A 23,502-nucleotide genomic window follows, 5' to 3' on the forward strand; every position below is an offset into this window, starting at 1 on the left:
TTAATTCTTGGAGAACTCATTGACCCCAGTGCTCCCCTCATGTGACACCCAAAGAAAATCTCTTCCAATAATTGGTGTATTCTGTTTATGATTGCACACAGGAAGTCAGTGACCTCAAATTTAAGATCATGGTTCCTCTAATATTTTAAGTGGACAATCCATTGTGAAATATCATTGAGCTATACAGATGACTCAACACTGTCATTATCTGATGTCTAACGTACAGAAATCCTTGAAAAGCTAATAACTTTTGCTATTTGAAAGTTCCTTCACGAAAGGCGTCAAACTCCGTACACAGATAACCCCAACTGTAGACTTGAATAAGGGATCATTTTCATAATGTGCAGTTAACATTTACTCTTTAGGGAAGCTCAAATGCAGAGGTGAACCAGGTTATCTGTGTTTCAATAGTGACTTCTGTTTTAAAACCAATTTAAAAACATGGAAATAGAACAGACAACAATAGAATATGGGGAGTTTCCAAAAGTTAAAGGTAAAAGATAAAGATACAACTTGTGAACCAAATTAGAAAAGTTCAAGGTTCTCTATCCAGTGCATCATTAGCATGTTAGGGAAATGATAGGAGCCTTCTAATTATTGTGCTCCAGAGTTAAAGGGAAAAGCAGCCCAATTCTGTTCTTGATTCAGTGATCAGCCACAGCACGTGTGCACATGGAGGTAAGGGATAGAAAAGAGGTCAAACTTAGCTGTGACACTCACCAACGATTAGCTTGCTGACAATTATAACCTAGGACCAACATGTAAATAAATGGCTATTTAAGCAATTGTTCAGAGGACATCTCTTTCAGACGTCTGTTTATGAACACAATCTCTTTAAAAATGAGCTCAAACAGGGTTAATAATGTGCCCCACTATTCCAATTCAATAGAGAACTGGAGTATGTACATGAGCCATTGAAAGGGAATAAGGCCATAGCAGGAACTTTATACTCTTATCAGTTATTTCCCCCCCTCAGCCCTCCCTTATAGATTCAAAAAGCATATGAGCTCTACTCTGGGAACGGTGTGACTTGATATCCAGTCTATGAGGAGTGAAGCTCATTCTGAGCCATTAGACACTGTTACATTTACACTGAGCACCTGCTGCCAGACCAGGTGCCCATGTTAGCAACAATTGCACTTGTGGATGCTTGGACTAGATGCAGGAAAGATAGGGAACCACATGTGGTTCCGGAGCATACAGTCACACTCAGAGAATTGCATGGATTTGGGGTCACTATAAGGTGAACGAATGTCCCTGTATCACATTAATAAACAGGTGGCAGTCTTGGTTTGATGGTAGCACTCACACCAATCTGAAGGTTATCAGTTTAAGCGATACAAGCACCAAATCTAGGCTGATGCACTAATGTGGAACTGAGGGAGTTGGAGGCTGGATCTTCCAAATGAGACACACACTGCTTTTCTGATCAATCAGGTGGATACAAAATACTTTGATTCACTTCTGGAAGAGCAAGTAAATTCTACTGGACAATTATTCATATCTCAACATCACAAAAACAGATTATCTTGTCATTTTTACATTGCTACTCGTGGGAACTAGTTATGTGCGAATTGGGTGCAGCATTCCCTACGTTACAACAACTGAGACTTTGACCATGATGGGAGTGTCCTTCCCGCCATCTTACATTACACTCTCTCGTTCAGTCTCCTTCTCCTACGCCGGACCAACGAGAGGTTGAAAAGACCATTTGCTGACAGAAAGACAAGGCCTCTACAACAGGTGGTGCCCCTCCTGAAGTTCTAAAACTTGGCACAGACACAAATTCAGAGCCTCCTCCTTCATTTGGGAAGAGGAGAATGTACCAGAGACTTCTAAGATGTCAACACATTCAAGTAAGGTGACAAAATCAGACTGTGGCAACTAGAGATGGGGTTCCCTGCCATCAGGCATGTCATTGAAAAGGTCCTCCTCAACTGCCTCCTCTCAGCAGCTGAAGAACTGTTTCCCAAATCATAGAGTGAATTTGATCCATCAAGAGACCCGAAGGACATGAATTACACTGCATGACAATGCTAAGAAAAATCTGGTTGTCCTCAAAGGTTTGTCTCTGTTCTTCATCCACTGCATACACTTCATGAATCTAAACAATAGATTTACAACAACGTCCCAGGGCAAACTGGGGTCAAGCAAGGTTACATCATCACTCCAAACCTCTTAAACTTGCTCGCTGAATACTGCATTTCACCTCTTCCCACTAGAGCAGAGCTCATCTGCTGGATGAATGGAAACCTGTTCAACCTCCATTACCCCCATTCCAGATCTAAGATCACTGCAGCTTCAGTCATTGAGCTGCAGATGATACAGATGATATTCTCAGACCAGGTTTCAAGTCATTGCTTAAGCATACAAGACAATGGGCATTACATAAAACATACGCAAAACAAAAAAGGTTCCCTACCAGTCTACTCCCACTGCATAATTCTTCCTACCTGACAAGAAAGATCCAGACAAAACTCTGGAAAACATGGTTCGTCTTCCATACCTTGGGAGCCATCTCTCAGTGAAGGCAGATATTATGAAATTCACCACTGCTTCCAGTGTGCCAGCACAGCCTTTGGCCTTCTGAATTTGTGTCAGAGGCTCTTCTGTGCCAAGTTTTCGAACTTCAGTAGGGATACCATCTGTTCCAGAAAAAGAATGCTCAAAGATCAAGATCTCCAGTCTAGCCTGAAACTCATGATCTACTGGGGAGAGATCCCTTCCCTCTTATCTTCAGAATCCACTGGCAGGATAAGTGAACAAACGACAGTGTCCTCTCCCAGGACAACACCTCCAGCTTCAAGACTCTAATTACTCTCAGCCAGCCCCAATGGGCAGATCGTATCATTTGGCTTGCCCAACACCAGACACTCAAAATAAGCACAGTACTCTGAGATCCCTCATGGCAACAGATTACCAAGAGGACAGAAATGCCCGCAAGGATCTCAACGCCTCCGAGAAAAAAATCCTCACTGATTTGCAGAATGCTGGCTCACGATTGATCAAAATGAATGAGGAATGCTGGATGCTCTGAGATTCTTATAAAATGAGGCTAAATAGGTTGAAATAATCAACAAAACAGGGCAACTACACAGTTGGAGGAGCCAATTAGTAAGAAAATTGCTCACTTGTGCAAAAGCACTAGGGTAGTAAAAGTGGGAGATTTCAACTATCCTCATACCAACTGAGATACAATCAGTGTAAAGTGCATAAATTACATTCAGGAGGACCTTACAGCCCTTTTGTAGAAGGCCAGAAAAAGGAGGGAGCAATTCTAGGTTTACTTTTGGAAAGTGTAGCTGGGCAAGTGAAGTAGTAGAGTAATTATGTGGCAGTGATCACAATCGAATCGACTTAACGAGGCTGTGGAAAGCAAAGATAAAATAGGAGTAAAGGTTCTAACTTGGGATGAGCCCAATTTTACAGAGACAGAGAGATGATTTAGCAGAAGTGGTACTGGAAGGAAATCATTGCCGAAGCAATGGAAGGCATTTAAGATGAAGATTCAAGGGGTTCAGGATATATACGTTCCCACAGAAAAAGGATGGGACTACCAAATCTAGTGCCACTGGTTGACAAGGTGCTCAGGGGGTAGGATAAGGAAAGCACACTGAAACTTATGTTAGACACCTGGAACTTAATATTTCAGAAAGGCTGGAAGAGTACAGGAAGTGGAGAGATGAAATGGAAAGAGAACTTAAGAAAGCAGAGACAGTATGAAAAAATATTGGCTAGTAAAATCAAAGAAACTCCAAAGATGTTAGAGATCAAAAGGATAACATCAGTGAAGAGGACATGGGTAAGGTACTTAATGAATAATTTGCAACTATCTTCAAAATAGGGGGGGGGGGGGGGGGGGTTTATGCCAACCTCGCTAGGGCACGTGAAAGTGAAATATCGATTGGGGAAACAGTACTATGGAGTTTATCATCTTTGAGGATGGATAAGTCGCTGGGTTCGGTGAAGTACATCCCAAGGTTCCTAAAAGAAGCAAGGGAGGAAATAGTTTCAATCAAAATTCTAATTATGTTTTTGCACTAATGTTTTGCACATTCTTTTTCTTCACTCTCTCGTATAATTTATGTAGAACTTATGTTCTGTGTGTTGTTTCCGAATTGACATGTCTGCGATGCTGCTGCAAGCAAGTTTTTCATTGTACCTTTACCTCACCGTACTTGTGCATGTGACAGTAAACGCGACTTGACTCTTCCTGGGCAATATGGAAGGAGATGGACGATTGTGAGTGTTGTGCCATTGATTAAAAAAGAATTACAGTGCAGTTAGCTTAACTCTGGTGATGGGAAAATTATTGAAAGCCATCTTAAGTGACAACGTAAACCTTCTTTTGGGAAAGTACAGATTAATCAGTAAGGATTTGTTAATTGAAGGTCGTGTCTGATTAACTTGGTGGAATTCTTTGAGCTAACATGAATGGACAATGAGGTCTGTGCTTTTGTTCTGGCATGCATTGATGTCAGCAAGACTTTTGTCTAAGCCTGACATGGCAGACTGGTCATAGAAATAACAACCCACAGAATGCAAGGGAGAGTGGGGGGTGGCAAATTGGATCCAAAATCGGTCCCATGACAGGAAGTAGGGGGTATTGGTTAAAGGGTGTTTTATGACTGAAAATTTGGGACTTCAGGAAGGGGAAGTCGGGAGAACACGCACCAGTCCTCATTGAGGGGTCAGCAGTGGTAAGGGTGAGCAGCTTTAAGTTCCTGGCTGTCAACATCTCGGAAGATCTGTCCTGGGCCCAACACATTGATGCAATCACAAAGAAGGCACGCCAGCGGCTCTATTTAGTTAGGAGTTTGAGGAGATTTAGTATGTCACCAAAAACTCTTGCAAATTTCTATAGATGTACGGTGGAGAGCATTCTGACTGGTTGCATCACAGCCTGGTATGGAGGCTCCAAAGCACAGGATCGCAAGAGGCTGCAGTGGGTTATGGACTCAGCCAGCTCCATCACAGGCACAACCCTCCCCACCATCGAGGACATCTTCAAGAGGCGGTGCCTCAAGAAGGTGGCATCCATCATTAAGGACCCCCACCATCCGGGACATGCCCTCTTCACGTTATTACCATCAGGGAGGAGGTACAGGAACCCGAAGACCCACACTCAACAATTCAGAAACAGCTTCTTCCCCTCTGCCACCAGATCTCTAAACAGTCCGTGAACCCATAAACACTACCTCATTATTCATTTTTTTGCACTATTAATTTATTTTGTAATTTATAGTAATTTTTATGTCTTTGCACTGTACTGCTGCCGCAAAACAAAACATTTTGTCATATGTCAGTGATATTAAATCTGATTCTGAGGTAAATCTGATTCTGAGAATTTTCACTCAGAGGGTGGTAGGAGTCTGGAACTCCACCTGGAAGCAACAGTAGAGGCAGAAACCCACAGCACAGTTAAAAAGTATTTGTATGTGTACTTGAAAAGGTGTTACCTACACAGCCACAGACCCAGTGCTAGGAGGTGGGATTAGGTTGAAGAGCTCTTTTTTGACCAGCACACATGCAGTGGGCTGAACAGCCTCCTTCTATCTCATAAATGATTTCTACGATTCTGAGGGTCTTTACTGGGAATATTCTGAAGAGCAGAGAAACACAAGGGTAGGAGCGCACCACCTCCCACACTACCTGCCCACCCCAACAAGCATCTCCTGCCCACCCATGACTCAGCCTTCACATCCCACGCTGGCCTCATTAGCACCCACAGAACTGGTGTGGAAGCACGTCATCCTTGACTCCGAGAAACTGCCTAAGAATATTACAACTGTAACAACACTTCTTGAAATACCTTCTGTGCACTGAGACATTCCTAAGGTCAAAAAGATGTTATATAAATGCAAGACTCCTTTTTCTTTACGTGCTACACTCTACACTCCATCTAACAATATTGCAATAATAAGATTCAAATGATCTGCAAACTTCACTCAACACAACTGCTGGCAAATATGTGCAGCATGGGTAAACAGTAAATACTATCATCCACTATCAATATCCTGGGGTTACCATTGGCCAATGGTGAACTGGAGTAGCCATATAAACAATGTGGCTACTAGAAAAGGTCAGAGGGAATCCTGTGGCGAGAAGCTCACCTCCTAACTCCCCAAAGCCTGTCCTCCATCTTCAGGGCTCCAGTCAGGAGTGTGATAGTCCACTTGCCTGGGTGAGTGCAGCTTCAACAACACTCAAGAAGCTCAACACCATACAGGACATAGCAGCCCGCTTGATAGGCCCCCCCATCCACAACCATTGACTCACTCCACTGCCGACTCCTCCGCAGTAGCAGCAGTAGGTACCCTCTACAGGAGGCACTGCAGCAACTCACCAAGACTCCCGAGATAGCACCTTCCAAACCCACGACCTCTATCATCTAGAACGACAAAGGGCAGCAAAAACATGGGAATATCACCATTTGGAAGTTGTCCTCCGGGCCACTGACCATCGTGACTTGGAAATATATCGCCGCTCCTTCACGGTTGCTGGGTCAAAATCCTGGAACTCCCTCCCTAACAGCATTGTGGGTACACCCACACCTCAAGGACTGCTGCAGGTTAAAAAGGCAGCTCATCACCACCTTCTCAAGGACAACTAAGGATGGGCAATTAAATACTGGCTCAGCCTGCGAAGCCCACATCCCTTGAATGAATAAACAAATAAATAATAGATAAAGCACAGTCACAGGCAGAATGGCTACACAGTTGACCACTACTAATACAGATTATCACCGTTCCAGTTTGGCTGCTTCAGTAAAGGCACAAGAGTCAAGTTTACGTCAAACTGTCTCCTCTTTTTTTTTCCCATAGTATGAATTCTGGCTTTATACAGGTTCCCTCAGAACTTGCTGATTTGCCTTTCCCTCTATTGTTACCTGAGTTAGGATTAACAAAACAGATAAGGGACTGAAATAGGAATAGTTCTGGTCTGAAAAAGAAGATTTCCAGCATTTTTGGTAGTCCATCCTTAGTGATAGACCTTTATACATGTTCTTTTGTAATAAGCAAAACAGATTTGCAACAATGTTGAATCTATGTTTGAAAATGTCTCGCCTACAGTGCTTGACAGGTAGCTTTAAACGTAGCAAAATCTTGCAGTCATTTTTGTATTTTGAATAAAAATATTTGCACTCAGAACAACACTAAAAATAGTTTACTGCAATGCTCCACTGTACTGAGGATCAGATAACCAGTTTTGCAGCAAGCCTGGGTGCTATTTTTCAGACGTCATGTCCGCAAGGTAAGAATTAATGAATGGTAAAAGTTTCCAGTTATCTGTGACTATATCAACCTTCACAATATCATCCACTTGCTGCAGTTGGAACAAAACATTGATGCTTGGGGGCAGGAACAGAAAAACTTTGTAAGATTCTGGGCTTAAATGCTGTGAGACCACATACTTCTGGAAGTGTAAGCGTACAAGTTCACAAAGAGGTCTTTGGGCTGTCTTAAAGCAGAAGCGACTGAAAGCAGACTGGCTGGATTCAGTTTGGATCAATGACGTCCACAGCTTTTTGAAGAGGCTAGCCTTGACATCCGGTGGCCAGCTGAGAGGCACAGGAAGGGGCAGGAACAGCTGCGAGAAATCAACATCGACTGGCTCGAGCTGACTGCAATAGGTGTCACCGTCCTCTGTGGTAAAGATGGCATTCGTGTGTAAAGTGAAAGGGAAAGGTAACCGTGGCTTGAACACCAGGGAGAAAACATGAGGCTTTTTGTTGAAGAGAAGACAGGGTACATGGAGATCACTCAATGGCTCATAGTGGGAGTTCCGCAAGTCAAAGTGTAGAAGTATGGTAAAGAGTTTGTGAAAATGGGGATCAACTTCCTCTGCAAATCTCAAATGAAACTTCAGTACAATTGTAGAAGCAAATCCAGGATCACAAAACTGATCCAAGTATTTTTCCAAGTAATCTACTTCAAGATCCTGTTCACTAACATCTCCAGGAGGACTGATGATGGGAGAATCAACTTCTGGAGCTGGAATGAGTTGCAGTATTGGATACTTAATTGGAAGAATGGAGATAGAGGAACTGGCACTCTCCGACATCAGGGAAAGTGAGCGCGTCTTTGTCCGACTACAGTTGCCTGATCCCACCGCCACAATTCCTGCGATCTTCTCACTGGAGAGACAGGTGAGCAGCGCATAACAGAAGTGAGCGTGATCCTGAATGTCGATATCTCGGAACCAGTGGTGAATATGCTGCAATAGGTCTGCAAGGTCCCTGAAGATGGGCTCCAGATTCTGGCAATGCAAGGTGTTCCTGCACACGGACAGGATGGCATTACCCATCCGCCAGTCGCCCATCCCACATAAGTCAGATGCCCGAATGACGCTCAGCAAGAACTGAACAGTTGCCTTCTGCGGTATGGTGCCTTCTTTGGCCACTCTAGCCAGGATTTTAAGATGCCACATGAGACTAGAAGGGGTCAACTGCTGCAATGGGAGCTCCACAATCATCTTCTGCAGGGCTCCTGCTAGAGAAACAGGCCATTTAGAATCTTCCAGCAGGTTTTGGGTGCTATTTAAAAGATCTATCATGTATGGAGCTAAGCTGCAATGTTTTTCATACAATTGGACCATATGGTTGGTCAACTCTGCCATGTACTCTTCATTAGAATAGAAATGTCCCACAAATATGTACACAGCTTGGAAAAATGTTACTATCCTCTCCCTGTTTCCACTGATATCCACCAGTTTGTATAAAGACATCAGGTAGTCAAAGATCTCAGTGACCCCTCTTTCTTCCTCAGTATTCTCAAGGCACATGAGACTCAATAGGTTGAGACGAGCCAGCATCGTTCTGCTGTCATTAAACAGGGTGGGGAACAGGCAATTCGCCATCCTGGAGGTGAATGCAACTGGAAGATTCTCTTCCAGGTTTGAGTTAATGGGACGGTTTTCAGGAAAGTGGAGCAGACAGTCCATGTAGAAGAGCTTGAGGGGAACGCTGAGCAGTGGGTGCTGGACCATGCCAACTAGACGCTTCAAAAGGAGGTTCTCATCCTCAGCAGTGAAAAGGCTGTCAGTGAAGGTTGCCTTCATGTGCAACATGGTGTGCAGCAAGGATATATCCATTGTCCCAAACAGGCGCAATATCTGTGACCTGAAAATTGCTGGAGAAAGTGAGCGCACCATAAGAACAACCTGGGCTAGTTCTCGAAGCAAAACAGCTTGAGATACTGGAGTAAGGAGGAAGGACTCTTCCAGCAGTAATGACACACAAGACTTCAACTCTTTTGTCTCATCAGCAGAAGGCATTAACGAGAAATTAGTTGTTACAGTGACAGCCACCAAATCCTGCTGTTCCTCCATCACCTTCCACTTGATATCCTCATTCCGGTCCAACATCTCACGGATGGCACCCTCAGAAGCACTGTGTGTCTGTGAGACTGCGCAAATTGCATTTTTCAAAACATGGCTGTACAGGAGTGTGTAGGCTTGGTGCAGAGGAGTCACCTCCTTCCTCTGGAGAGCAGACAGAAGCTCCAGTTTTCCCGACAGGAGGCCTGGATAGCAAGTTTCAAATTCTCGAAGGCAGTCGCACGCCACGGCCCTGAGAGGCCTAAAATTCACACCGTTTTTGTGATCGTTTGAGTCACACACCACATCAAGCAGCTGTTGCATCAAGTTCTTCAATACCTTCTCATCACTAATAAGATGGTCGGTGGCAATTACTATGGTGGTTACTGAGAGCAGTAGGTGGCATTTCAAACTTAGTGACTTAAGTACAAATGGCAGCTGCAAATAGATGATGAAGACAGATTCCACTGCCCTTTCTGCTGACTGCGAGTTGATGAACAACAAAGTTGGAAACTCCTGAAGAATGCCTAGAATCTGCACCTGAAATGCAAATACACACAGCTGTCTTAGAAAGCACAAGTTTGAATGCAGATACAACAAGTAATTAGGAAGGCTAATGGAATGTTGACCTCTTTGGTGCAACATTACAGAGAGCTAATGTGACCCCCAGTACATTTTTGGTCTCCATACATATAGAAGGATATACCTGCACTGGAAGCAGTGCACAGAAGATCCACTAAGTTGATTCCTGGAATGAAGTGATTGATGCAAGAAGGCTGAACACGTTGGGCCAATGCTCAATGGAGTACATTAGAATGAGAGGTGATCTTATTGGAACATAAGAATCTGAGTGGGATTGGTAGGGTGGATGTTGAGGGGGTGTTATCTTTGTGGAGGTATCTAGAACTAGGAGGCACAGTTTCAGAATATGGGACAGTCCATTTCAAAGGGAGATGAGGAGGAATTTTTCTTTCAGAGGGTCATGAATCTTTGGAATTCTCTATTTCAGAGCTGTGGAGGTGAATTCATTAGGTACCTTCAAGGTGGAGAATGACAGATATTTAAGGGAGGTGGGAGGTATGGGGAGGGCATGGGGAAGTGCTGCTGAGACTAAGATTGGATCAGTTCTCAATCCACTAAATTGTCAGAACAAATTCAAAGGGCCGAATGGTTTATTTCTACTCCTGTTTCTTGGATTCATATGTTTTATTGAATCTTTCATAAAATTTTACCATTCTTTTCAAAATTCATTGAACATTTTTATCCAGAACCATTATAAATTAAGAAGCATAACTAAAAGCTCAAGACATTGGAAACAGGGAACATCCTTGCATAATATAAATAGAACATAAATGAGGTAAATCAGGAGTCAGCAATTGTTTGTGGTAAACTTGCATTTGAAAAGGCTGTAGATTGTAAAAGGAAGGGGTGACTGCCGATGCCATTAAGTCCCTGAAATGAGGTTCTGGGGGATAAGCTAGTGTGAGATGTTGCAAGGCATCTTGCATATTAAGGATGCAGGGACAGGGGTCAACATTTAGGACAGTAGATTAAGGTTTGAACAAGTGAAGAAAACACAACAAAGCAAACTCGAGTTTAAAAACCACTAAAGGGTAGATGGAGGTACACTACAGGCCAATGATTCATCCATTTCGAGAGCGTGCATTCCTCGTGTTTGCAACAGTGAAAGAAAGCAGTGATAGCATGTGTTTAGTTTTATATTACTGCCTTTTATTTTTTCAGATTTCAAATCCATTTGAGTTTAAAATGATTGCAACTCTGGGAAAATCTGGACTTGAGCTGACTGCAGAGTTGCTAACGAGCGAAAATATAATATTTTATTTTGTTTCCTGGTGTGATTGACTTATGAAGAAAGGTCTTTTCTAAAAAAAAGTTATGAACAACAAACTCATACCAGCCCAGTGCAGAAGTTATACAAACCAATAAGGCTCTGGATTTAATTCCTAACCACTGCTAAATTAACAAAAGGGGATAGAGTTGAGCTCACTTGCCCTTACCTGGACATGCCCAACATTACCAAATGTTGTCCAGCTGCAGTTTGTACAAGTAGAGAAAGGGTGGACATCAGATGATGTCTCAGCCTCCCAAATCTCAATCTAAATTGCAGAGGAGTTACTATTAGCCACTGAGTTGAGGTATCAGAAGTCAGTCAGCGTTGGTCAAGCTACAATCATAATTAGCATCTTAAGAATAAAATAAAGACATTAATAATTATTGGTAATCTATACGCATTTGATACAGGAGCCTTTCAGGTTTAGGAGAGAATTGTCTGGCACCTTTATATTTTCGCCCATCTTCTCATCTGTAAGGACTCTCAGTAGGTCTTGCACAAAGTTCTCAGCTGTTGTACTTGCAAGAAAATCTGAAGGACTGGCATGGAATGCAGCTACCTTCTGCACCCATTCTTGATGAGATGACACTGCCATGGCACTGAATAACTGTATAGGAGAGGAAGTTAGAGATGAAGAACATATGTTAAAATCTTCTTCTCAATGTTCAATATCAGATCTTCAACAGGTCAACAATGAAGTGATATTGTACACTACTACCAGGCAAAGAGATTGTGTGTGTGTGTGTGTGTGTGTGTGTGTGTGTGTGTGTGTGTGTGTGTGTGTGTGTGTGTGTGTGTGTTGGTGGGGGGGTGCGGGTTTAGTGTTCTTCATAGTTTGGAAAGTCATCTCGCATAAGCTATCAGTCTACCAAAGTGGCTGATGTGGCCATTACAAGGTATGACTGGGGAAACATCCATCACTCGTCCTCACAGTGTGTTGCAGAATAACATTCGCTCCCCAATCACAGGAGGTCTGCAATGTAGCCCAAGGGCAACCAAGTTTTAAGAACCCAAGAAACAGCAGGAAGAGACTGCTTGGCCCCTCCAGCTACTCCGTCACTCCACAAGGTGATGTCTCACCTTTTCCTTCAGCACCACTTCAGTTGACTTAGTGACTGACCCTCCAGAGCCCAATTGGGCAGTAAATTCCAAAGAACACCCCCTTTGTTCTTATGTCCCAAATGGCTGACCCCTTATTTTGAGGTTATGACCCCAGTCTTAGGCAACCCAGCCAGCAGAAACATGAACCCTGCATCTACCTTGTCAAGCTTCATATGAAGCATGAGATCACCTCTCATGCTTCTAAACTCAAGTTTTGTCTTTGTGGAACAAATCTTTCCTTCTCCCTTGGGTCCACATATACAGTGTAAACACGTAATCCCTGCAGGTTTCATACAATTCAAAGTGATGATAGAAACAACACCAATTTAGGACTTGCCTTCCAAAGGAGAAACAACAGTAAACTAGACCCTCATCACATGCTCACATAATTAAAACATAACAAGGCAAATAGGCACTGAATTTTCACACTTCAAGGACCTGACTACGCAGTGCTGAAGTAGTGGGAAAGGGGTCTAAAAATAAAAGCACAATTCAAACAATGCAGTTTGGTCACCATGTGATTGCTGCTACACAGGCAAGTAATTTATTGTTGGAAATAATTTATCATTCTTCAGAGGAACTTTGGTAATAGATTGGACAATGGGTTACACTACCTTGAGTGAACAGCGACATTTACGAGCAGTTTTAATGTGATGATGTGATTTTCTCTAAGAATTGGCACTTGATTTGCTGCAAAAAATATGCATTGTCCACTTCCAATTGTTCATTACTAGAATTCCATATGAATGTTACCAAAATGGAATAAAGGGATCTTCTGTAAACAAAATCAAAGAACTACAAATGCAGGAAATCTGAAATAAAAACAGAAATGCCGCAAACAGTCAGCATTTCAGGCAGTGTCTGTGGAGGGAGGAACAGAATGTTTCAGAACAGGCTTTGACCTGAAATATTAATTCTTTTTCTTTCCACTGATACCTCCTGAACTGTTTCAGGCATTTTCTGTTTTTGTTTCAAATCTCTACAAATGTGAGATTCAAGTACAAAATGGTTTACATTTTACACTGCACACAAAGGCCTACTTAAATTGTGGGCTGAACTTCCAAAAACTGGAGCTAAGTTGCAGACATTATAGGCAAAATTGGGGAAAACTAATATTACTTTTATTAGTTGTGTAATCTGCAGAAGACAGATTCTTACTGGCTGCTTTTTGATACCTCAGGTAAGAGGCCAAGGCTTGAGATTGGGGTTTGACCGGCTGAGCCATCATCACACTTCAGGCTTGCAGGGGATGGAAGGGTGATGATGACAAATGAAGGAAAGCTTAAACTATATGAACATTTTTTACGTGACAGACTGGTTCTAAAGGTTAGGGCCTAAGGAATCCAGGGCAAGTTGGCAAACTGGATCCCAAATTAGCTTGGCAATAGGAAACAGAGGGTGATGGTACAGGGTTGCTTTTGCGATTTGTTGTCTGTGACTAGTGGTATCCCACAAGTATCGATGCTGGGACACTTGCTGCTTGTACCTAAGTGAATGACTTGCATGTGGATGTGGATGATTAGTAGGTTCACGGATTACACAAAGGTTGGCAGAGTTGTTGATAGTGTGGATGGTTGTCTTAGGCTTTAGAGAGAGATCAATGTGCTTGGTGAAATTGGATGAAAAATGGCAGATGGAGTTTAATCCAGACAATGGTGAGGTGATGCAATTTTGGGAGCAATTATGAGATTGGGAGATACACCTTGAATGGTAGGGTTTCGGGGAGTATTTTGGAACAGGGACCTCGGAGTACACATCCACAGATCCTTGAAGGTGGCAACGCAGGTAGACAATGTGGTTGAAAGGCATGTGGGATACTGGCCTTCATTTGTCAGGGCACGAATGCAGAAGTAGGGAGATTATGCTCTAACTTTATAAAACATTGGTCAGACCTCAGCTGGAGGTCCTCAGCTTGAGTTCGTTAGGAGTTTGAGGAGATTTGGTATGCCACCAAAGACTTTTGCAAATTTCTATAGATGTACGGTGGAGAGCATTCTGACTGGTTGCATCACAGCTTGGTATGGAGGCTCCAATGAACAGGATTGCAAGAGGGTGCAGAGGGTCGTAGACTCAGCCAGCTCCATCATGAACACAACCCTCCCTACCATTGAGGACATCTTCAAGAGGCAGCACCTCAAGAGGGTGGCATCCATCACTAAGGACACTCACCATCCAGGACATTCCCTCTTCTTGTTACCATCATACAGGAGCCTGAAGACTCACACTCAACGATTCAGGAACAGCTTCTTCCCCTCTGCCGCGAGATTTCTGAACGGTCCATGAACACTCCCTCATTGTTCCTTTAATTTTGCACTATTTATTTTGTAATTTATAGTTTTTTTATGTCTTTGCACTGTACTGCTGCCGCAAAACAACAAAGTTCACATCATATAAGACAGTGATAATAAACCTGATTCTGAGTACTGCGTACACTTCTGGCCACCACACTGTAGGAAAGATGTGATAAGCTGGAGAGGGTACAGAGGAGATTCACCGGGATGCTCACTGGGATGGAGCAGTTCAGTCATGAGGAGAAACCGGAGAAGAGGTGGTTAAGTGGGGACATGATTGAGATATATAAAATTATGCGGGGTATAGATAGATAGACTGCAGGAAACTTCCCCCCATATCAGAGGTGGATAAACCTAAAGGACATAGATTTAGGGTTAAAGGGGAAGAGATCTAGAAGGGATCTGAGGGGACCTTCTTCACCCACAGAGTGGCAAGTACCTGGAATGCATTATCTGAGAGAATTGTTGAAGTTGGGTCATTAACAGCATTTAAGAAGTATCTAAATGAGTACTCGAATCACCTAGGCATAGAAGGCCTAGTACTGGGAAATGGATTAATATGGAAGGGTGCCCTCTGGTTGGCAGGCCAAGTTGGGCTGAATGGCCCATTTCCATGCTGTAGGATTCTATAACTCTATGACATTCCTCAGTGCACTGCAGTCCAGTGCCACAGTGCAGCATTATGATTGGTTTGGTTTGCAGGGTCTGCTGCAGGAACAAGCAAGTCTGGGGGCTGTGATTGATCAAGAGGGATATCAGACACCACGTAAGCAGGAGTGGGCTACATCTGGCCTTACAGTGAGTAATTTGCAATATTACATGTTAGGTAATGCCTTAACTGTATTTAAGTTAGCTATGAATTTTGGTTCTGAAGGATCCTATCCATACTATTGGCATTCTTACTCTTTTTTTCCCCCGATGCCAGCTGACGTACCTGCCACTTTCTGTATAATGTATAAAGACCATCACAGGAGCAATTATGCAACAAATTTTATCATTTATCATACATAGTTTGTGCTTTTTTTAAAAATGTAATTTGTTATATGTCCTTTAGATGTTTCAGAGATCTGAGGAGCCATCATAAAAAAAAGTTCTTTGTTAAATTCACAGAATTGTTGAATCAAATTACCACGGGTGCTCTGGTTTCTTCTCACATCCCGAAGACATATAGGTGAGTGGTAGGAGAACTGGGAGGAGTCGACAGGCACATGAGAAAGGTTACAGGGAAATGAGCAAGGGAAAGAGATTCTGAGATCACCAAAAAAAAGGGCAACATAGTGACACAGCCAGTAGAGCTGCTGCTTCGCAGCACTAGAGATCCAGGTTCAATCCCGACCTCAGGTGTTGTCCGTGTGAAGTTTGCACATTCTCCTTGTGACAGTGTGGGTTTCTTCCATGCGCTCTGCCTTCCTCCCACAACCCAAGAATGTGCGGGTTGACAGGTTGATTGGCCTCTGTAAATTACCCCTGGTGTGTCAGTGGGTGGTAGAATCTGGGGCAAGTTGACGAGCGTGTAAGGTGAATAAATAAAATAGGATTCATGTAGGATTAGTTTAAATGGATAATTGATGGTCAGTGGGCCAAAGAGCCTTATCTGTGCTGCATGACTTTATGAGCTGGCATAGACTTGATGGGTCAAATGACATGTCATGAGATATTATGTTTATGTTATGAGAAGTACAAAGAAAACATTGCATGCTCAGTGAAGAATTCAGCAATTCTTACAGTCTTTTTCAATTATCATCTGAACTCAAAACACAACAGAGAATGGAATAGAAAAATGCCCAAAAACTTTGCCAGACAATGGGAAGATTACAGTACATTTGACAGCACTTTCACAGAGCTAGCACAGGAAATATGAGCTCCTTCCATACTCATACAATGAATGTCTTGTAACTAAAGATGATTGCACAAGTTCCAGCTATGCTTCTAACAATAAATGCAGTATTGTTATAACTCCCAACAAGGTTAAACTAAATGATGCAGGTTTCACTGTGTACTTAGTGACATTAGTGGATTTCAGTATTGCAGTGTTAACGACAACTACAATCAACGACAGACTAACTCCAGCTCAGTTGTACGAATGTCCAGAGATGACTAGCCTCCCACCATTCATTTCCAAGACCAACCATCAAAAATACAGAACTGGATTATCCAATTAAGGAGTGAACACCATCAAAAGTAGACTGAGTATAGATAGAAGAGTAAGAGAAAAAAAAATCAGGGCATTACATTGCACAGCAAGAATCCGTACTTCCTTATTTGCTTCACCTCCCTCCCAAACCCTCAGATGGAATCTCAGTCATGATTATAGGTTCCAGGTCTGGACCCAGAACGTCCTTATCAACGTTACTGAGTAAGCCAAACTGATACTTGTCAGAATGTGGGATCCATAAGTTACACAACCCCTCCGAGGATGGATGCAGTAAAACTGCCCAGATCTCAAGAACTTCCAACTCATTGCAAGAAAACTAACCCCTTATTGCAAGTTCCTCTAAAATGCAACACAATAACCTCTCATTCAAGGAACTCCGCCCTAGGTCAGCGCAACTGAAACCCAGATTGCAGTAACTATATGAAAACTCTGCTGACCTATACCCTCCACCCAACCTACACTGCAAAACAACTGCCCTCCTTCCACTATTTCAGCCTCGGTGCAATAGCTTATCTCCGGGAACATCCAGGGTGCAACGTTATTCGATCCCCCAGTTCCAGCCCAGTTAACCACAACCGACCCCCGTCCTACCACCTCAAGAACCTCAACTTAAAGTGACCCCAGGACCATGCAACAGAACTCCCTGAAGACTTCCCTAACGCAATGGATTTCCCCCAACACCACTGATCGCTGCTGCCCGGCTCTAGCCACCTCAACGCGACTCCCTCCACACCTCCCCTCCAAATGCATCTCTTGTGAGCCCCAAAAAGTCTCTCCTCACCCGGAAACGCAGCTCCAGGCGGACCCTGGTCACGTGACGCCACCATCGTCATGTGACACGCAGGCGGGTCGAGTGATCTGCGGAAATGACGTCAGTTCAGGGCAAATTCCACCCTCGGTGCCTGGGTGGGTGCCACATGGCGCCATCTTTAGTGTGGTCAGGGAGCAGGTGGCACCAGGAGCGCCCTCACTAACCCAGCGCTCCTGTCAGAACTATTCGCCCGTTAATTCAGTTGAAGACGGTTATGTGATACCAATGGCAAGGAACACCCACAGGTCTTTCTTGGTAGTCACCACATTTTAAAAATATTTTTATCTTAATGCAATCTGTTTCAAGTCTGTGTTTACCTGTAGAGGATGGATGAGGGGTTTGCAATCTTCACCACGATGTTTCTCATCTAATTATAACTTGCTGTTTCCATCTGTCTGATGGCAATAGTCACATTAGGATGTCTGGGACCCACTTGTCATTGCAGTACAGAAACAGGCCCTTTGGCCCACCACACCCATACCGGCCATTGGCATGCTAAACTTAGCTATGTCCTCCTTGTCGTTGCCAATACTAAATCCTCCTCTGAAGTGGGTTTCCTTCTCTTCCACAAAAGTGGACACTCCACGTTAGAGGGATCCCCATCGGCTCTCGAGCCAGTGCTCTACGATTTTCCTTTATGCAGCCTTTGTGTCCTCATATATTCACCTTTGCACCAGGCATAAATTTTCGTAGCTCCAGAATTCCTATGGGCTCGCCCATCTCTGCCAACATTACCTACCCTCGCAAGCTCAACCCTCTTCCTAGTACCTTCATCCTTCGTTACTAAGACTCTCGGGGTTCTATCTGTTAAAATTGAACACTATCTTTTACTAACCACATCCTCCTTATCGGCAAGTACTACAGCTTTGTTCACCAGTTGCACCAAACAAATACTCCTGTCAGTAATATCATCAACATTGTTAATCTATCTATACTAATCCCATTTACCAGCACTTGGTCTATTCCCTTCTATGCCTTGACAATTTAGATGCTTGTCCAGATACTTAAATGTCATGAGAATATCTACTTCCATTGCTCACTCATGTACTTGGTTCCAGATTCTAAACACCCTCTGGGTGAAAAAATTCTCCCTCAAATCCCCTTTAAACCCTCACCTAAACCTACACCCGCTGGGTTTGACACCTCTGTTATGGAGAAAGGTTTTCTACTATCTGCCCTATCTATGCCCCTCATATTTTTGTATCTTTCAGTCAGGTCCTCCCTCAGCCTCCTCAGCTCCAAGGAAAACAAACCCAGTTTATCCAGTCTCTTTAGCGTAACGCTATTACAGTGTCAGCGACCCGGGTTCAATTCCACTCACTGTCTGTAAGAAGTTTGTATGTTCTCCCCGTGTCTGCGTGGGTTTCCTCCGGGTGCTCCGGTTTCCTCCCACATTCCAAAGACATACAGGTTCGGAGGTTCTGGGCATGCTATGTGGGCGCCGAGAGCGCGGTGACACTTGTGGGCTGCCCCCAGCACATTCTCAGTAACGCAAAAAGACGCATTTCACTGTATGTTTTGATGTACATGTGACTAATAAATAAATAAATAAATATCTTAATTGAAATGCTCCATCCCAGGCAACATCCTGGTGAATCTCCTCTGCATTGTCTCTAGTGTAATTATGGCCTTCCTATGGTGTGGTGACCAGAACTGTACACAGTACTGCAGCTGTGGCCTAGCCATTGTTTTATAACCTCTCTGCTCTCGTATCCTATGGCTCATCTAATGAAGGTTGATACTCTATGCACCATCTTCATTTTATCTACCTGTGCTGCCACTTACAGGGACCTTGGATCTGTCCCACAAGATCCCTGTGTTCTTCAGTACCCCCTAGGGCCCTACAGCTCATTGTGTATGTCCTATTTGTCTTCCAAAGTGCAGCACCTTGCACTTATCAGGGTTAAATTTCCATCTGCCATTGCTCTGCCTTTTTTTTAACCAACTGATCAATATCTTCTGTAATCTAAGACAATCCTTCTCATTTTTAACACAACCACCAATTTAAACACATTAAAACCATAGCAGGGTTCTTGATTCTAGCCTTTAGTGCATGTACCTTGATGCCCTTACAACCTTTCAGTATTTATACTTCACTTAATTACACTCTGCACTTGAATTGCTATCTTCAATAGCTTCCTCAAACTGTTTCTTCGTGACCATGATCATTGCACTCCTGAGAACTATTTCTGTCTTGACACTCTTTTATTCCCAGCAAACCCCAATCCAGGGATCAGAGTTCAAAGGCCACTATTGCAGCTGTGAAATTTAAATTAAATTAATAATTTTTAAAAAGTCATTTGTAATGATGTACTGGATTGTTGTAACATCCCATTTGGTTCACTAATAATCATCAAGGGGTGGAAATCTGCCATCCTACATGTGACTCCAGACACGTATGTGGTTTACTCTTAAATATCTTCTGATATGGCCCAACAGGAGCCATATCAGGGGCATTTAGGGTTGGTAATAAATGCTGTCCTTGCCAGTAATGTTCACATTCTGAAATGTGAATTAAAAAAAAGTAGTTACAGGACACAAGAACTTTGGACAAGTGTGTTTATTCTAATTCAAACAAGGAATTTGCCATACATAGTACTTGCCTCTTTTATGCTAATGAGGATATCTGATGATGTGCCTTATTTACATAAATAATAAACACTACACTGCTTTTTCTCTTTGAAGGAAATGCCTGAAAACACTTTTTATTATACACAGGTTATACACAGTCATTATAGATTCAATCTGTTTAACAGGTTCCTCAATTGGTTTGACCCCAATTTTGTATTCATTCCTGATACAGAAAAATTTGCAGCCTCTTAACTCACTGCTATTCTGTGACTCTTGAACATAGTTGACACCACATTGATATTAGGAATAGCTTAATTATGGACAACATCAGTTTTTACAGGTATTTCTTTTAAGGTGATCATTTAATTTATGTTGACTTTTCTGACAAGATCTCCAAGTGTCTTTTCAGGCTAAACATTTGAACTACTTCCCATTGCTAAATCTCATATTTACTAATTGGTCTGACAACTCTAACCCTTTCACTCTCTTGGCATTGCTGTTCTTTTCCTCAAAATATTTCCCTCTGGTTCAATTGCTGCCTCTTTTTCTAAGTTAGTCTATATCAAGCTCGATCACATAAAAAGATAATGATCCATCAACAGTTCTGCCCGATAAAACAGATAGTAGAATATTGGAGTCATATGGTATTTAAGCAAGAAGTTAACCAACTGATGATTCATTGTGAAGCTAAAGTAACCTTGGAACATTTGCTTCTTCAAGGTATTTTTTTAAACACACATACAGATGTCTCTGCTACCTCTTTGGAAGAATGATAATACAGAGTCAATAAATGTTTAATCTCATTACAAATTAATTCAAATAAATACAAAGTTGCACACTAATTTTGCTGGAATTCCATGTGTAGCAAAGATTAATCTCAACTCTTCAATAGTACATTCTGTTGTTGTACAAGTACTTACATGTCTGACTTCAATCCATTTTGAGTACGTGCCCATGAGCACAAGGAAATGATTGTTATTCATTTGATAAAAGCCAATATGGACTTATTTGAATGGTTGATATGTCCATTGCCATGGTCATAATGTTGTCTTAGGTGGCATTGCTGGCACATCATATACATCGACACAACTCTCCCCAGTTCTTTATCAATGTTCAACAAATACGTAGAACTCCCAATAATGACTTTCAGACTAATGATTCCAGCATAGGATATCTGTCCAAAGACCTTCAAGCCTTGCCCTGAATAAGCCTTGAGACGCACTGTGTTCCATACTAAGGGTAGGTGACTGAACTGCTAGTCATGTGCTTCCTGAAGCTGTATCAGTCTGCATCTCTAATGATTTTCCATCAATCAGAACTGTTATCCTAAAGTCCTGTTGTCTTGCACTATAGTAGCTTGTAGCATAGATGTTATATAATATATATTTTGTGTCATCTGTAGCAATTGTGTATATGCAGATTCCCTTTGCAACTGAAGAGAAATTTGTTCTCTATGTGCTGATGGTGCTTTCCAGACTACTGTCCTGCTGTGTGTTATCTTGTGTTTTGTTTCTCTATGTATCCTTTCTTCTGGCATAAGTTGCACTTAGACTTGACAAGAACAGTTGTCAGACGATACGTAGAGTATGACAGCATATATAACAGTGACTTGTGCCATTTGTGGTCACATGATGCTGCCTCTGTTTTCACTGAGAGTTGGCTTTTGAGTGTAGATTAACATTACATTTGTGGCTGACGCAGGACAGAATAGCTGCCAACTCCAAAGAAATCACAATCCTGCCCACCAAATCCAACAGATGAGTTTTTGTGCCCAGCGGCTTTAATTGAGTCCTTTCATCTCTTAGACTACATATGCACCTGTCTCTGAGTATAGGATCTAGAAATTCTTCAAAGCAACCCCCTCTGAGTGCTTTGATGTATTCACTCATGATTCCTCCCAGCTTTTGATTACATGTGCCGAATTTAAAGCTCTCCACAATTTAAAATAGCTACAGGTTGATATATGCTTCTAACCTCCAAACAATCTCTGCAAATGAGATATTGGTAGATTCCTGTGGAGTTACTAAGTTAGTGAGCCAATTTCCTCAAGTAATATTGCTTTCTTATATTTTCTCACTTCTTCAGTTGGTGCCTACGTGTTTCCAGCACTTTTACAATTCAAGAATATGCCTGGCAATAGAAAATATTTTCATCCATTTCAAGTAGGTTATGAATGATTCACATGCCTTGTTATATAGCCCCAGGCTGCCTATGAAGTCTGCGTGTGCTTTGAACTGCCATCGTCTTTCTTTGCCTGATGTAACCATTTCACAGCAAAAGCATGTGCACTCTTACTTTCAGCTTGTTCCCCAGATTTTGCAGATTTGCATTGTCTTTCTTGCCTTACTTTTACTTAAAAAATTTGGTTGGTGCAGCTTTAAGAATGTGTTTTGGTGTTCCACTGTGAGAAACAGCTGACTGGAATTCTCCCTGCCTGGCCTGATCTGACCCACAGACCAGCACATAATGCACAAGGCTGGATAAGGCTGCACAAGGAGATTCAACCTTGGGCACCAATTGCAAACATTTTTCACCATTTTTACTTAGCAATTTAACTTTTTCAGCTGCTTCCAAACCTCCTTGTCACCAATTGTAACATTTCCTAAGGTGAACTGTTGATACTGCTATTGGTAGGTTCTACTTACAACAACATGGAGCTTCAAACAAAGGTGTTTATTTTAACAAGGAGCTCCAACTGTATATGGTGCTTACACACACACACACACACACGATGTTGTCATATAGTCCTCTGACCTTATGACTTAACTAAATACAAATATACTTCATTGTCTGCACTTGAAAAGTATATCTTTAGTGGCAAAAAGCAAACTGCTGGAGAAACTCAGCAGGCTGAGCAGCATCTGTTGGGGAAAGGCATTGTCGATGTTTCACATTGAGACTCTACAGTTTGTTTTGCGCTCCAGATTCCAGCATCTGCAGTTTCTTACGTCTTTTTAGTTGCAAACTACTTTAGGAATATCCTGTGAAAAGCACTAAATGAATGCAAACTCTCTCTCTTTTCAGTCATAATATGAAATCTAATTGAATTTAAAAGTTAAATCTCAGAGCCTCTTCCACTCAGAGAAGGCACAAATAGATCAATCAGGGGAAAAGAATGAAAAATTATTTACCACTGGTGATGACAGAAAACCAAAGGTTCAGTGCATTTCTCAATCACCTCTCTAGAGTGATCATTTTTCCTGCCGAAGGAGAATGAAATCTATTTTATATTTCACACTGATATTTACTTGCTATATATTCACTGCCTCCATCATGCCTAAAATGTATAACATCCATAAGCACTATGCAGTCAGTCACTGAGGTTATTCAGATAGCACTTCCCAAACTCATGACCTCTGTCACCAAGGGGCAGGGTCAGGCGAGAAAGCCCCTTAAATATTGT

General features: G+C 42.4%; 1 protein-coding gene across 1 annotated transcript; it reads right to left on the reverse strand.

Moving 5' to 3' along the window:
- Window positions 1-1,023: 1,023 nt before the first annotated feature.
- ap5b1 (adaptor related protein complex 5 subunit beta 1) lies at window positions 1,024-17,546 on the reverse strand. Its single transcript, XM_052039191.1, has 3 exons — window positions 17,499-17,546; window positions 11,616-11,777; window positions 1,024-9,858 (listed from the first exon to the last, which is right to left on the reverse strand). Exons 2-3 carry the CDS (start codon window positions 11,763-11,765, stop codon window positions 7,228-7,230), a joined length of 2,781 nt encoding a protein of 926 aa, XP_051895151.1. The 5' UTR covers window positions 11,766-11,777; window positions 17,499-17,546; the 3' UTR covers window positions 1,024-7,227.
- Window positions 17,547-23,502: the final 5,956 nt, after the last annotated feature.

This window comes from Pristis pectinata, chromosome 26 (genome assembly GCF_009764475.1).
Source record: "Pristis pectinata isolate sPriPec2 chromosome 26, sPriPec2.1.pri, whole genome shotgun sequence".
NCBI classification, from domain to species: Eukaryota; Metazoa; Chordata; class Chondrichthyes; order Rhinopristiformes; family Pristidae; genus Pristis; species Pristis pectinata.

Coding starts and splice junctions, on each gene's coding strand:
- ap5b1 (XM_052039191.1), bottom strand. CDS start 11,765: ATGGCAGTGTCATCTCATCAAGAATGGGTGCAGAAGGTAGCTGCATTC. Junction 9,859..11,615: donor AGATGGGCGAAAATATAAAG/GTGCCAGACAAT, acceptor TTTGCATTTCAG/GTGCAGATTCTAGGCATTCT.